Consider the following 17638-nt stretch of genomic DNA (forward strand, 5'->3'; position numbering starts at 1 on the left):
AATAGAATAGAATAGAATAGAATAGAATAGAATAGAATAGAATGAGGCATTTATATAGCGCCTACATATGTACTACTGTACACCCAAAGCACTTTACAATCATATCAGGGGATCTCTCCTCAACCACTTGGATGATGTGACAGCAGCCACAGTACAACGGCCCCAGTGCGCTCACCACACACCAGCTATAGTGGAGAGGAGAGAGAGTGATAGAGCCAATTCAATTACAGAGTAATACATTGTAATAAAACTGGTAAAGCTGTCACTCATAAAGGATATGATTATCTTTGTAGGATTTATATTTGTAATTTACATGTATCTTTGTTTTATTTCAGAGAGTATGTTTTCTGCTTTTGATGTTCAATTTGAACAATTAATTAAACTGAAATTAGTTCATAAATTGTATTAAATTAGCTCATTAAATAAACTAAATGGTAAATGTAGATATTATGTGCTTTATGCTTAATCACTTTCATCAGTCATGTTGCATCTGTGTTATCAAAAACATAATGACAAAAAAGGGACAGTCATACAGAACTAAACTCGGTCAAAAAAGTGATGTCTAACTTTCAACTGCTTTTATTTCCAGAAAATGTCTTAATGTATAAAAATTGCTATGAACATAAAATGATTCAACAACATAAACTAAAACAGTTCCGCAGACATTTGATGAAAAGAAATGGAACAGTGAGTCCCTGAACAATATCAAAATAAGCAGTCATATGTGGTGTAGCCATCTCCCGTTCCATCCTTCCCTCACTCGTGAACAAGACCCCAAGATACTTGAACTCCTCCACTTGAGGCAGGAACTCTCCACCAACCTGAAGTGGGCAAGCCACCCTTTTCCGACTGAGGACCATGGCCTCGGATTTGGAGGTGCTGATTCTCATCCCAGCCGCTTCACACTCGGCTGCAAACCGTCCCAGTGCATGCTGAAGGTCCTGGTCTGATGGGGCCAGCACGACAACATCATCCGCAAAAGAAATTTGAACAGAACCGGCGACAAAGGGCAGCCCTGCCGGAGTCCAACATGCAATGGGAACAAGTCTGACTTACTGCCGGCAATGCGAACCAAGCTCCTGCTCTGGTCGTACAGGGACCGGACAGCCCTTAGCAAATGTTACCCCACTCTTCCACCAAGGCTCCCAAAGTTCTCAAACATGGTTCCTGGATTAGAAATCACAGTTTGTGTGTGTGTGTGTGTGTGTGTGTGTGTGTGTTCTGGGAAACCCAAACGTCCCCACAAAGGTAGTAATATCAGAAATGTCTGACCTTGAGGAAACTTTTTTTTCACTGTAACTATAAACAATAATTTATTTTAAAATAATTTATTTTAATAATTATTTTAACAATAATTTACTGTTATTACTATGGTAAATACATTTTTCGGATATATAACAAGGACACTGTAAAATAAAGTGTTACCAAATTTTGCAATGTTAATATGTTGAATATGGTGCATATTTCTATAGTAAGCATTCATAGAAAAATCTAAAGATAAAACTATAGAAGATTGGCAACTACCAATGTAGGAGTGAAATATAACATCAGATCTGTCATTTCACTCATTATTACAACAGAGGAAATAAATCTTCTCTCAGTCTATGACATAAGCTACAATGTGTTTGTGCTTTACCAACCTTAATATAAATTGAATACAAAAATTGAGAGACAAAATGACACAATGACAAAAATTGAGAGACAAAATCAGTCAAGAGTTTGACAAGAAAGGTTGCTTTGCTGAAATATCATATAGTGGGAAATCGGTGTGCGGCCACTAACACGACGCCATTTTAACAGAAGCAGAATCACTGAAGGAAAGAAGAGAACAGAAAAAGAGTCAAACGGGACAAACAGGAGTGAGCCGCCAAAGGGCCATCATTCCACGCTGCATGAGGGCCAGGGGCCTCATTTATAAACGTTGCGTACGCACAAAAGAAGGCGTACGCCGCTCTCTACGCAATAATTGGTATTTATAAAAAGCAAACTTGACGGGGAAAATGTGCGGTCCTTCACAAAAACTCTGACCCAGGCGTACGCACAAAAACGGGTGAAATGAGAAATGGCGACACCGTCGGTAGATGAAGAAACACATGAAAGTGTGTGAACCTGTAGATCGGTGTGTAAAAGAAATGGCAATACTGCCTCTCATAAATAACATGAAGACTTCACAAAGCAAGTCTTACAATTAACAGCCTACACAAACACCCGTTTGATCGATCTGCAGTGTAAAACAAACAAAATCAAACGAAGATTACAACAGAAATGCAAATTAACACATATTGGGAAAAATATATAAATATGTTCTGCAATAATATTAGCATGTTATGCAATTCATCCTCAGAACACATCTGTAGCTTGTCAGATGCTATCAAATGGATGGTAATAAAATGCCATGATGCCATCACAATGCGTAAAGAGGCACAATGGCTGATCTTGCGCTTCACGCTTGCGTGTGAGTGAAGTTACGTTTCTTGGTTTTCCTCTGTGTTTGCCATGATTTCGCAATCGATGAATATTAACTTGTGGGCGTTTCACGGTCTATTTATGGACAACTATGGGCGTGACATGAAGCCGCAAAAGCTGCGCTACATTTAGAATTGATTGTGATTTATTAAGGGAAAACTGCGTAGGATGTGCGTGCGCACGGTTTTAAAAATCCAAATATTTCTGTGCGTACACACGTCCTATGTTTCATCCGTACGCCACTTCTGACGCAAATCCTACGCATCATTCCACATGCCAGATGTGGGCTGGATCTGGGACGTCAAAATGTTGCTATGTGGGTGGTTACCAATGCAATAAAACTTTAAAACTGAGTAAAGTTGTCGAGCTGGATGAAAAAAATACAGCTAGATTCAAATTCAGGTAGTTACAGATGGAAGATGGGTCAGGCAAAGACAAAATCTTGACTGTAATTGTTGGTGTGTTTGATATTTACATTTAGCCATTTAGCACACGCTTTTAAGCAACTTACAAATTAGGACTTAATTAAGCAAGTCATCGTGAAGAGGCAAGAAACAACGCAAGAAGTGCTCAAGATACGAAGTTCAGGCATTGTTCAGAGTAGCATAAGCCAGATAAGCGAGGATTTAAAGGAAGGAACCCCTTTTTTTTTAGGTCAAGTGCTCACGGAAGAGATGAGATTTCAGCTGTCTTTTGAATGTTGCCAGGGATTCTGCATTCCGGATGAGGGTGGGGAGAGCGTTCCACCAGCACGGAACTGAGAATGAGAATGTTCTGGAAAGTGATTTTGTGGCTCTCTGTGATGGAACCACGAGACGTCGCTCGTTGACCGATTGTAGGCTTCTGGTAGGGGTGTAGGCTCGTAGGAGCGAGTGAGTGAGTGAGTGTGTGTGTGTGTGTGTGTGTGTGTGTGTGTGTGTGTGTGTGTGTGTGTGAGAGAGAGTGAGGCTTCTGGTAGGGGTGTAGACTCGTAGGAGCGAGTGAGTGAGTGTGTGTGTGTGTGTGTGTGTGTGTGTGTGTGTGTGTGTGTGTGTGTGTGTGAGAGAGAGAGTGAGGCTTCTGGTAGGGGTGTAGACTCGTAGGAGCGAGTGAGTGAGTGTGTGTGTGTGTGTGTGTGTGTGTGTGTGTGTGTGTGTGTGTGTGTGTGTGTGAGAGAGAGAGTGAGGCTTCTGGTAGGGGTGTAGACTCGTAGGAGCGAGTGAGTGAGTGTGTGTGTGTGTGTGTGTGTGTGTGTGTGTGTGTGTGTGTGTGTGTGTGTGTGTATGTGTGTGTGTGTGTGTGTGTGAGAGAGAGAGTGAGGCTTCTGGTAGGGATGTAGACTCGTAGGAGTGAGTGAAAGTAGGAGGGAGCTGAGCCTGTGATAGATCTGTAAGTAAGCGTCAACGCCTTGAACTTGATGCGAGCAGCGAGAGGTAGCCAGTGCAGAGAGATGAACAGAGGAGTGACGTGGGCTCTTTTGGGCTTGTTGAAGACTGAATCATCTGTAGAGTTTTAGTTGCACATGATGGAAGTCCAGCCAGAAGAGCATTGCAGTAGTCAAGCCTAGAAATGACCAGGGCCTGGACTAGGCATACAGCCCTGCTATTTAATGTCCTTGAATGAACTACTGACTTGTTGAAACAATTTACTTTGGTAGACAGCAGGAAAAGCAATGTGTGGGAAATCAAAGCAGGCCAACAAGTTGGATGAATAAGGTGTAGAAATTGCTGTGTGCAGGCATTGATGGCTCCTCAAAGGTTGGCATTGGTCTTGATAAATTGCAGTTAAACATATTTGTAGATGATGATGATCTGAAGCCTTCAGTGTGCAATGTGCTCTCTACTTATTTCTTTTTTCCAAAAGGTCTGAATATGTATAAAAGACAAATATTTGCCTATACAATGTTTCTCCAAAAAGAGTTCCAGAGTGCTATACCTGGAGAAGGTGTCAGAGGCCCTGAGTATCTTCAACCTCTTCAGAAAATGAGACATTGCTTGTACCTTGTAACAGTATAAAACGTTACTTGTGTTTTTTATTGTTTTCCTATGGCTATTGAATGAAAATTAGTATCTGGGTTTAACTTAATACCACTACAAGCCGCTAGGGGGCACTAGTGCAAGAGGGCTACCAAATATAAACCTGTAAAACCCATGAACAAGTCAGTTCAGTTTGGTAGAAGGAAACCTCATGGTTAACTTTTATGCTACCTGCTAGCTGTTGGAAGTCCTTTTCTGAGAACTCGTAGAGTTTATGCTCAAATAAAGGACTTTTTTCCATTATCAGTCATTATCATCATTGGACCAATACAACACTTGTTGTGCTCTATTGAACTATGTTTGGAGGATCCGCTATAGATCTCTGTGAAACGAGAGTTAGGGATCTGTGGGTTACCATACTGTAGCCATTGACTAACTTCACCTCACCTTCATTTTTGGATTATTGGAGTGTATCATTGCATCGCTCTCAAATAACCTTGTGGATTTAAACTCATCTCATCCCATCATCATCATCATCATCATCATCATCATCATCATCTCTGCTCATCTAAAGACTGGACATTGACGTTAAGTTTCATTTATTATTTAGTTCCAGTGCCTGAGCCGTTGGTGCCAGTTCCAGTGCCTGAGCCGTTGGTGCCAGTTCCAGTGCCTGAGCCGTTGGTGCCAGTTCCAGTGCCAGTTCCGGTGGTGCCAGTTCCGGTGGTGCCAGTTCCTGTTCCTGAGCCGGTGCCACCAGTTCCTGTTCCTGAGCCGGTGCCTGTTCCCTGGCCGCCCGAGGGGTCGTCTCCGCCATGGCCGTCCGAGGGGTCGTCTCCGCCATGGCCGCCCGAGGGGTCGTCTCCGCCATGGCCGCCCGAGGGGTCGTCTCCGCCATGGCCGCCCGACGGGTCGTCTCAGCCCTGGCTGCCTGCACGATCTTCTCCGCCCTGGCCGCCAGATGGACTGACATTTTCGCCCTGGCCTCCCGAACTCTGTGGTCCGCCCTGGTCTCCCGAACTGTCCTTTTCCTCTGCCCCGCCCTGGTCTGTCCCTCCCATCCCGACTGTCCCTCCCGCCCCGCCCTGGTCTGTCCCTCCCGCCCCGCCCTGGTCTGTCCCTCCCGCCCCGCCCTGGTCTGTCCCTCCCGTCCCGCCCTGGTCTGTCCCTCCCGTCCCGTCCGGGTCTTATGGAGCGTCTGGTAGCCGCTCCGTAGGGAGGGGGTAATGGCACATGCCTGTCCTGTCTTGTTCTGCACATGGGTGTTTTGTTATTTTGGGCCATCTGCTCGTGTTATTGTCTGATCCCTCCCCCTTGTTATCTGATTATTGTTTGAGTTCATCCACCTGTTCCCTCCTGATTAGTTTCCCTTTATTAGTTCCCTCTTGTTTGCAGTCTGTGTCGGTTCGTTGTCTAATGTTTCCTGTTCCCCGTGATCCTTCAGTGAGTTTCATGTTCTGGTTTTGTTTCGTATTTACTAGTTATGTTTTCCCCCTCGTGGGTTTTGTTTTGTGTTTGATTTTCTTTATTGTAAATAAACCATCATTTTCCTGCACTTGAGTCCTCGCACTTTTTTGTATTATATTTAACCGTGACACCGAGCCTTCCTTATATACGCTAAGCCACCTCCCATTCTGGCGGGCTGTGACGCGTGAGGGCGTGTTTATTTTTCTTTATTTGGCAAAAAGCACAACACTTTGTTTTTATTGTGAGTATACACAAAAATAATACACATTTAACAGAATCGATTGATGTATGAAACTCCTATGGAAAATCAAAGTCAACAGAGTATTTATGAGTTTCTTTTACACTGATAAAAAAAAGCGAGCTGGTATCGCCGGCGATACCGCCGACCTCAGGGGGTTAACTTAACATTATAGTCCTTCACCTCTATTGTAATCTCAAAGTTATGGCTAGTTGATAATACCTAGAATATCAAAAACGGTAGATCCTTTTTTTATTTAGCACCTAAACTCTGGAACGGTCTTCCTAACATTGTCCCGGAAGCTGAAACACTCTGTCAGTTTAAATCTAGACTAAAAACACATCTCTTTAACCTGGCATACACATAGAGCATTATACATTCCTATTATTCAAATCAGTTAAATGATTATTAGGCTGCATATCGTCGTTGTCGGGCGGAATCTTCTTATCTCCAAAACCATTATTTAGGAAATTATTTAATAGGAAATTTTAAAAAACGGCATATTTTTTTGAGTTATTAAATATTGTTTTGTTAAAGTCGGTATTATATCTTATATTGCTTTCATATACTGTTGTATACCAACATTAACACAACATTTCCCCCAAATCATGTTTAATCGGAGATACGAGATTTATGACTTGGGAGCAGGGAGATACGAGGTTACGCTGTCATTGATAAGAACAGTACGGACACAGACGTTGCTGCTGCCAGCAATGTTCATCAAAGTCTATGGTCGCATTGAGCCTTTTGACAAGAGATAAGGCTTTAAGAGCTATTCAAATCTAATGATTGTGGTTACATCTCCCTAAACTCCATTTTAAACGTTTAAGAGATATGAATAACCTCAGATGACTTATTATCAGGAGTAAATGAGACACTTGCAATTACATGTTTGACCAAAGAAATAGAAAAGTGACCAATCCTAAGTCACAACTTCACTTCATGCATTCTACTAGTGCTGCTTCCTACTGTTTCCTTCCTTTTTTTCTGCTGTGTAACAACAAAAGGGATATGCGCCACCCAATGGTCAAAGTTGACACAATGAACCTTAGATGGCACGAGCAGAAAAAACATATATATTTTTGTCCATATAATGGATGTCATTGGGAACTGAAATCTTTTATAACACATATATTCAATTCAATAGCTTTTTCACTGTAAAGTAAAAAAAATTATTTCAGCATTTTTGATAATGTGTTCTGTATATGGGACAGTTATTGCCCACTTATTACATTGCAATAGTTAATTTACAGGATAAACTGTGAGGATTATGGACAGCTCAAGCATTCTTGAGTTCCAATGGATGACATAACCCCTCTATTTCTGGACCCCATTCCTAATTCACAGAAATCATCTTAACCTCACCAAGGGACCCCTCAGACGAGTTCCAGGAGCCGCTCAAAGGAAGCGTGATCTACAGTGACTGATTACTGATAAGAAATGAAGCAAAAAAAAAATCCATTACGTTTTAAACAGTGTAAGATATTTCTAATCTGGACTGAAGAAATTAATTGCATTTCATAGCTAATGTTCAACAAGAAAAACATTTAAAATAAGAAATGATTAATAAATAATAAAAAAACGCTTGAATGTTACATCATCAGTGGGCAGTAGATGGGTGGGCCGTCTGATCCAGACACTGTATAAATTATATGACAAGAAAGAGAGCAGAACAAACTCCTAACATGAGGAGACTCACTCATGGCCTATGAGACAGAGGATCATGAGACTCTTTACTGCTTTCCTGACATCAACTCATCTTGTATCAAGACCTTTGAATACTCTAGACATGAATACATTATTATGTATGTGTTTTTTTCATTGCTGTCAGTATGGACTGTGTTTCTGAACCTGGTGGTGATCATCTCTATCTCTCACTTCAAGAAGCTTCACACTCCAACAAACCTGATTATTCTCTCTCTGGCTGTGACCGACATGCTTATTGGACTTATTGTGATACCCATACAGGCCATCACACAGATTGAGGCTAGATGTTGGTACTTTGGAGAAACTTTCTGTAGACTTTATATTATATTCTTTATATTGCTCACCACAACATCTTTCACTAGTTTAGTTTTAATTGCTGTCGATCGTTATGTGGCTGTGTGTTACCCTTTACACTACCCACAGAAAATAACCAGAACTAAAACTTTAATAGGCATCTGTCTGAGCTGGGCTTTTTCATTTTCTTATGGTCTTTCAATTGTAATTGTGTATAAATATTTAAACATTTTTTCCATACCTGCCATATGTTATGGACATTGTAGTTTTAGAGCGGGATATCTCGTGTTTATCGCTGATGCGTTTATTACTTTTATTTTTCCATTTACCATATGCCTAACTTTATATATGAGGATTTTCTATGTAGTACTTCAGCATGTGAAAGTTATAAACTCTCTGAAGGGTGGTAAATGTGTAACAGAAGGTTCATTGAAGAGGAAATCTGAGAGTAAAGCTACTCTGATATTAGGAATCATTGTGGTAGTTTATGTGTTTGGCTATGTTCCATACTATACCTGTTATATGTTGGTAAACTCTGAAATAGTCATAACTATTGTAAAATGGCTGTGGTACATAAACCCATCTCTGAATCCTCTGATCTATGCTATATTTTATCCCTGGTTTAAAAAGACAGTTAAACTCATCTTAACTCTGAAAATATTTCAGCCAGCATCCTCTCTGATCAATATTTTTACAGAATAGAATAGAATAGAATAGAATAGAATAGAATAGAATAGAATGAGGCATTTATATAGCGCCTACATATGTACTACTGTACACCCAAAGCACTTTACAATCATATCAGGGGATCTCTCCTCAACCACTTGGATGATGTGACAGCAGCCACAGTACAACGGCCCCAGTGCGCTCACCACACACCAGCTATAGTGGAGAGGAGAGAGAGTGATAGAGCCAATTCAATTACAGAGTAATACATTGTAATAAAACTGGTAAAGCTGTCACTCATAAAGGATATGATTATCTTTGTAGGATTTATATTTGTAATTTACATGTATCTTTGTTTTATTTCAGAGAGTATGTTTTCTGCTTTTGATGTTCAATTTGAACAATTAATTAAACTGAAATTAGTTCATAAATTGTATTAAATTAGCTCATTAAATAAACTAAATGGTAAATGTAGATATTATGTGCTTTATGCTTAATCACTTTCATCAGTCATGTTGCATCTGTGTTATCAAAAACATAATGACAAAAAAGGGACAGTCATACAGAACTAAACTCGGTCAAAAAAGTGATGTCTAACTTTCAACTGCTTTTATTTCCAGAAAATGTCTTAATGTATAAAAATTGCTATGAACATAAAATGATTCAACAACATAAACTAAAACAGTTCCGCAGACATTTGATGAAAAGAAATGGAACAGTGAGTCCCTGAACAATATCAAAATAAGCAGTCATATGTGGTGTAGCCATCTCCCGTTCCATCCTTCCCTCACTCGTGAACAAGACCCCAAGATACTTGAACTCCTCCACTTGAGGCAGGAACTCTCCACCAACCTGAAGTGGGCAAGCCACCCTTTTCCGACTGAGGACCATGGCCTCGGATTTGGAGGTGCTGATTCTCATCCCAGCCGCTTCACACTCGGCTGCAAACCGTCCCAGTGCATGCTGAAGGTCCTGGTCTGATGGGGCCAGCACGACAACATCATCCGCAAAAGAAATTTGAACAGAACCGGCGACAAAGGGCAGCCCTGCCGGAGTCCAACATGCAATGGGAACAAGTCTGACTTACTGCCGGCAATGCGAACCAAGCTCCTGCTCTGGTCGTACAGGGACCGGACAGCCCTTAGCAAATGTTACCCCACTCTTCCACCAAGGCTCCCAAAGTTCTCAAACATGGTTCCTGGATTAGAAATCACAGTTTGTGTGTGTGTGTGTGTGTGTGTGTGTTCTGGGAAACCCAAACGTCCCCACAAAGGTAGTAATATCAGAAATGTCTGACCTTGAGGAAACTTTTTTTTCACTGTAACTATAAACAATAATTTATTTTAAAATAATTTATTTTAATAATTATTTTAACAATAATTTACTGTTATTACTATGGTAAATACATTTTTCGGATATATAACAAGGACACTGTAAAATAAAGTGTTACCAAATTTTGCAATGTTAATATGTTGAATATGGTGCATATTTCTATAGTAAGCATTCATAGAAAAATCTAAAGATAAAACTATAGAAGATTGGCAACTACCAATGTAGGAGTGAAATATAACATCAGATCTGTCATTTCACTCATTATTACAACAGAGGAAATAAATCTTCTCTCAGTCTATGACATAAGCTACAATGTGTTTGTGCTTTACCAACCTTAATATAAATTGAATACAAAAATTGAGAGACAAAATGACACAATGACAAAAATTGAGAGACAAAATCAGTCAAGAGTTTGACAAGAAAGGTTGCTTTGCTGAAATATCATATAGTGGGAAATCGGTGTGCGGCCACTAACACGACGCCATTTTAACAGAAGCAGAATCACTGAAGGAAAGAAGAGAACAGAAAAAGAGTCAAACGGGACAAACAGGAGTGAGCCGCCAAAGGGCCATCATTCCACGCTGCATGAGGGCCAGGGGCCTCATTTATAAACGTTGCGTACGCACAAAAGAAGGCGTACGCCGCTCTCTACGCAATAATTGGTATTTATAAAAAGCAAACTTGACGGGGAAAATGTGCGGTCCTTCACAAAAACTCTGACCCAGGCGTACGCACAAAAACGGGTGAAATGAGAAATGGCGACACCGTCGGCAGATGAAGAAACACATGAAAGTGTGTGAACCTGTAGATCGGTGTGTAAAAGAAATGGCAATACTGCCTCTCATAAATAACATGAAGACTTCACAAAGCAAGTCTTACAATTAACAGCCTACACAAACACCCGTTTGATCGATCTGCAGTGTAAAACAAACAAAATCAAACGAAGATTACAACAGAAATGCAAATTAACACATATTGGGAAAAATATATAAATATGTTCTGCAATAATATTAGCATGTTATGCAATTCATCCTCAGAACACATCTGTAGCTTGTCAGATGCTATCAAATGGATGGTAATAAAATGCCATGATGCCATCACAATGCGTAAAGAGGCACAATGGCTGATCTTGCGCTTCACGCTTGCGTGTGAGTGAAGTTACGTTTCTTGGTTTTCCTCTGTGTTTGCCATGATTTTGCAATCGATGAATATTAACTTGTGGGCGTTTCACGGTCTATTTATGGGCAACTATGGGCGTGACATGAAGCCGCAAAAGCTGCGCTACATTTAGAATTGATTGTGATTTATTAAGGGAAAACTGCGTAGGATGTGCGTGCGCACGGTTTTAAAAATCCAAATATTTCTGTGCGTACACACGTCCTATGTTTCATCCGTACGCCACTTCTGACGCAAATCCTACGCATCATTCCACATGCCAGATGTGGGCTGGATCTGGGACGTCAAAATGTTGCTATGTGGGTGGTTACCAATGCAATAAAACTTTAAAACTGAGTAAAGTTGTCGAGCTGGATGAAAAAAATACAGCTAGATTCAAATTCAGGTAGTTACAGATGGAAGATGGGTCAGGCAAAGACAAAATCTTGACTGTAATTGTTGGTGTGTTTGATATTTACATTTAGCCATTTAGCAGACGCTTTTAAGCAACTTACAAATTAGGACTTAATTAAGCAAGTCATCGTGAAGAGGCAAGAAACAACGCAAGAAGTGCTCAAGATACGAAGTTCAGGCATTGTTCAGAGTAGCATAAGCCAGATAAGCGAGGATTTAAAGGAAGGAACCCCTTTTTTTTTAGGTCAAGTGCTCACGGAAGAGATGAGATTTCAGCTGTCTTTTGAATGTTGCCAGGGATTCTGCATTCCGGATGAGGGTGGGGAGAGCGTTCCACCAGCACGGAACTGAGAATGAGAATGTTCTGGAAAGTGATTTTGTGGCTTTCTGTGATGGAACCACGAGACGTCGCTCGTTGACCGATTGTAGGCTTCTGGTAGGGGTGTAGGCTCGTAGGAGCGAGTGAGTGAGTGAGTGTGTGTGTGTGTGTGTGTGTGTGTGTGTGTGTGTGTGTGTGTGTGTGTGTGTGAGAGAGAGTGAGGCTTCTGGTAGGGGTGTAGACTCGTAGGAGCGAGTGAGTGAGTGTGTGTGTGTGTGTGTGTGTGTGTGTGTGTGTGTGTGTGTGTGTGTGTGTGTGTGTGTGTGTGAGAGAGAGAGTGAGGCTTCTGGTAGGGGTGTAGACTCGTAGGAGCGAGTGAGTGAGTGTGTGTGTGTGTGTGTGTGTGTGTGTGTGTGTGTGTGTGTGTATGTGTGTGTGTGTGTGTGTGAGAGAGAGTGAGGCTTCTGGTAGGGATGTAGACTCGTAGGAGTGAGTGAAAGTAGGAGGGAGCTGAGCCTGTGATAGATCTGTAAGTAAGCGTCAACGCCTTGAACTTGATGCGAGCAGCGAGAGGTAGCCAGTGCAGAGAGATGAACAGAGGAGTGACGTGGGCTCTTTTGGGTTTGTTGAAGACTGAATCATCTGTAGAGTTTTAGTTGCACATGATGGAAGTCCAGCCAGAAGAGCATTGCAGTAGTCAAGCCTAGAAATGACCAGGGCCTGGACTAGGCATACAGCCCTGCTATTTAATGTCCTTGAATGAACTACTGACTTGTTGAAACAATTTACTTTGGTAGACAGCAGGAAAAGCAATGTGTGGGAAATCAAAGCAGGCCAACAAGTTGGATGAATAAGGTGTAGAAATTGCTGTGTGCAGGCATTGATGGCTCCTCAAAGGTTGGCATTGGTCTTGATAAATTGCAGTTAAACATATTTGTAGATGATGATGATCTGAAGCCTTCAGTGTGCAATGTGCTCTCTACTTATTTCTTTTTTCCAAAAGGTCTGAATATGTATAAAAGACAAATATTTGCCTATACAATGTTTCTCCAAAAAGAGTTCCAGAGTGCTATACCTGGAGAAGGTGTCAGAGGCCCTGAGTATCTTCAACCTCTTCAGAAAATGAGACATTGCTTGTACCTTGTAACAGTATAAAACGTTACTTGTGTTTTTTATTGTTTTCCTATGGCTATTGAATGAAAATTAGTATCTGGGTTTAACTTAATACCACTACAAGCCGCTAGGGGGCACTAGTGCAAGAGGGCTACCAAATATAAACCTGTAAAACCCATGAACAAGTCAGTTCAGTTTGGTAGAAGGAAACCTCATGGTTAACTTTTATGCTACCTGCTAGCTGTTGGAAGTCCTTTTCTGAGAACTCGTAGAGTTTATGCTCAAATAAAGGACTTTTTTCCATTATCAGTCATTATCATCATTGGACCAATACAACACTTGTTGTGCTCTATTGAACTATGTTTGGAGGATCCGCTATAGATCTCTGTGAAACGAGAGTTAGGGATCTGTGGGTTACCATACTGTAGCCATTGACTAACTTCACCTCACCTTCATTTTTGGATTATTGGAGTGTATCATTGCATCGCTCTCAAATAACCTTGTGGATTTAAACTCATCTCATCCCATCATCATCATCATCATCATCATCATCATCATCATCATCTCTGCTCATCTAAAGACTGGACATTGACGTTAAGTTTCATTTATTATTTTGTCACACCACCTCAGAGTTAAAGACTTTGCTTCAGTATATTTGTTTATTGTTGGAGGAATTATATAGTATGCACTTATGGAATAAAAAAGATAAAAAGGAATATTTGTTGAATGAAGTGGTTTAATTTTTCAGTACTGGTCAAATTTCTGTTGAACCTCCTCAGTGTAACACCTAAAGAAAAAAGGGGTTGTTGCAGAATGGCGCCCGAACAGGGACCCGCTTGAGCTTTTGTGGGATTCCTAGTATTTAAAAATAAATTTTGACGGTACTGAAAACCCTTCATAAACAAATATTCCTAACAATCATCTGCTATGGAAGAAAGAGAGCATATCTCTGATTATTCTGATGAAGCTTTCATTCATCGTAGGGATCCTTTGACAACTTTAATAGATACTTTTAGTGAATTGTACTTAGATTCAGAGGAAGAAAGGGAAGGTAGAGTTGAGTCACCAGACCATAGAGTTGAACAAGATGGAGAAACTGACAACTTACCCTTGCCTCCCCCACCTCATGATTTTCAAGAAGATAAGTTACAATTCGGCAGTGATGAAAATGTCCAACGAATGAGTAGTATTGAAGAGCACCTTGTGGATCTGGAACACAGAGTCAGTGACTTCGTTACCTCAGAGACATTGAGCACGAAACTGAGAGCATATGAAGACAGAATGAATTATCGTCTAAAAAGAGAGATAGATCGAGTTCACCAACAATGCTATGCCAAAATTGATGATTTAGCGAAGGGCATGGTGGATTGTTTGAAACGACGTGATAAACAGCTGGAGCAACAGTTCAAGGCTATTCAACCGGTCATGTCAACTCCTGTTCATTTCAGCACAGATGCATCTCACAGAAAATCTCACACAACCTCTAAGATTACCTCAATACCACAAGATACAACGAGGCAAGTAACACATCTTTCTTCAGCATCTCATCCGCCTTCTGTTAACCCTCTGGGGTCTGAGCTGTTTTCTGGGCCCTGGAGGTGTTCTGACATGCTCTGACATTTGTGGTTATTTCTGTTACTTGTGACATTTTCATGGCTAAAGTCTAATTACACTGTATTCAGCACAAACTCTGCTACAATAATATATCAGCAGCATGTATGTAAAAGTTTGTAGTTTTGAGATAATGACATTTATGCGTGGTTTGTGAAAATACAAAAATAAATTCTCACTGAAATAAGGTCATGAAACCCATACTGATTATTTCTTCACAAGACTTTTGAAAATTGTATCACGTAGCCTAGAATATTTGCTCCAAAACGATGTGAGAATCACCCTGACTGCTCATTCAGAGAAGACAATATATTGATTTAAAAATTTTACGACGTGTTTTGTGTTAGAAAGCAATATGCGAAGGGGCGGATCACCTCATTAATATGAAAGCTTTCCACACCTGAGAAAGACAAAGAACCTCCCTAATGGCCCTATTAGGAGCTTATCAGGGCCCATCATTCTGACCACCCTTGCACAAAGAATGAGGAGATTTAAAAAAGAATGGCTTTTAAAATTGTTTGGATTTATTTACAACACAACATAATCTAAAGATACACAACAAAAAAGCACTTATTGAAGAAAGAGACCTTTGTGCCATTCCTAAAAACATTGTACATACCTTTCATTTTCTAAGGTGTTTGACTTTCACTTTACCATGTTCATGTACAGAGACATGTACTGTGAATGTTGAAGTCAGCAGGACTCAGTGGCATCTGGGCCCTGAAAAAAAAAAGTGAACATACTGATATCAAGAGAAAGGCCTGCACGATTTTGGGAATACATTTTAGATTTTTCTTGTTAAAATTGCTTTTTAAAATTCACAGAATACACACACACACTCACACAAATGTTTCCAACAATATATAATGAACACCAGGTTTGTTGTGCCTTGTAGGTATAGGCTATGCGCAGTGCTGCATAAAATAATAACAATATAGCAGCCTATATATATTTTCAAAAAGATTTCAGTAACAACTAAGCTAGAGAAAAATATATTGATTATCATGTTACTTCAAATGTTTCCATTCGTTATGATGATATGAAATGAGATAATAGTAAAAACATGAAGCCGTTTGGAGCGTTTTGCTTTTCCAAAATATGATACATTCAAACGCGATCGCGATCAAAAATATGATACATTAAAACGCGATCGCGATCAAAAATATGATACATTAAAACGCGATTGCGATCAAATATAAAACATTATGGTTAGGCCTACCATATACATAGCCTATCTACGTTTGAGCAGATATCCACAAACACAGTAACAGTAAACACGGGTCTAAATATTATAATATTCACCATATATCTAGCAACAGTTCAACTGCAATGTGAAATTTATGCAACAATAGCAAACTAATATGTAAGAATTTCTTACCTTATCTTTCTTGTCTTCAAATATCGTTCTTCTTCTTCTGATGTAAATCCAATGTAAGCTCAGGCACGTCTTTCAAACTCGACGAAAAGTGAAGTGAAGTGTTTTGTTGTTGAGGTAATGAGGGCGATCGCGTTCCATGTGGAGATTTGCATGTGAATATCTTTTGCGCGAGTGGGCGTGGCCGAATTAAAAATAATTAGGAAGCGTTTGAGAAGCTGGAAATCTTGTTGGTTTTATACAAATTACTTAAACAGAGAATATTTGTTTTCGTTTTGAATCCGATCATTTAAAAGTACACACTTAAATGTTTATAAAGGTGTATGGCTCATAAATGTGTAACAAGTATTCGCTGAGTTTTGTTTCAGTTTATAGACGTGCTCAATAAAAAAAAGTTCACCGCGACGGAGAGGCAGAACGCACACACTGTTTTTTTTCCTTATTTTACAAAAGCACAATGTTTTGATTTGATTGGAAGTGGACACATACAAAAGTAGAAATACCACAGATTCTTTTTTTATATTTATTTTTTCTGTATGACCATAAATGACGGAGAAATTTAAGTTTAAAGTGCTACAATGTGGAGAAAATCCAGCAAAACGCGCCGGCGCGTTTGTCGACCTCAGAGGGTTAAAATGGATTTACCTACCTTTAGTAATCTGATTTCAGAAGACCCCATTGAATTTATAGATCGCTTTGAAGAGTATAATGAATTGAGACCCATGTCCCACGAAGAGGTGTTGGCAGCACTATCCGTAAGTCTTAAGGGAACCGCTAAGAGCTGGTGGAGAGCAGAGAAACAGTATATTAGAGATTGGGATTCATTCAAAGAAAAATTCCTGTTTTCATTTTTGAACGAAGACCACAAGAAAGTTGCTGCACAGAAATTGGCAAATTACCGACAGAGGGTCAACGAATCGGTGAGAGACTTTGCTTTCAACTATAGAGCGATGTCACTAAAAATTAACCCTTTGCTGCCTGAAGCTGAACTAGTGCAGGCAACGTTAAGAAACTGCAATCCGCGGTTAGCATCACTGTTGAGGGGAACGGTGAAAACTATTGATGAGCTGGTTCGTCTCGGTACCCAAATAGAAAGGGACTGGACTGAGAATAAAAGAAGGTGGAATCAAGAGAAAGGTGAGGAACAGAAGAAGAGTTCTGCTGGTGAGAAAAATCAGTCTAATCGCCTGATGCTGCTTGATCCTGCTGCTGGCTCTCAGTGTAATAATGTACTGCAGGCACCCTTGGTTTTAAATCACTCATTCTTCAATGCGGTCATTGATACGGGAAGCACTTTTTCTTTGATGCAACAGAAAGTATGGCAGAGACTAAAGAGAAAGGATGAGCTTTTGACCAGAAGCGATCAGACATTCATGCTTGCTAATGGCCAGAGTCAAAAAGCTCAAGGTAGAATACTATGGGAATGTGAGATGTACGGATCAAAACATGAGGTCACATTCTATGTGATGAAAGATGAGGATTTGGCAGTACCTATCATCTTAGGTTTGAATTTCCTTAAAGAAGCC

General features: G+C 40.3%; 1 protein-coding gene across 1 annotated transcript; it reads left to right on the forward strand.

Annotated features, from left to right (window-relative positions):
* Positions 1–7827: 7827 nt before the first annotated feature.
* On the forward strand, positions 7828–8829 carry LOC308694610 (trace amine-associated receptor 13c-like; the record flags this gene model as incomplete). The annotated part of the gene is made up of 1 exon (XM_081372219.1): positions 7828–8829. One exon carries the CDS (start codon positions 7828–7830, stop codon positions 8827–8829), a length of 1002 nt encoding a protein of 333 aa, XP_081228345.1.
* Positions 8830–17638: the final 8809 nt, after the last annotated feature.

Source organism: Scardinius erythrophthalmus (genome assembly GCF_964197995.2).
Source record: "Scardinius erythrophthalmus genome assembly, chromosome: 1".
Lineage (NCBI taxonomy): Eukaryota > Metazoa > Chordata > Actinopteri > Cypriniformes > Leuciscidae > Scardinius > Scardinius erythrophthalmus.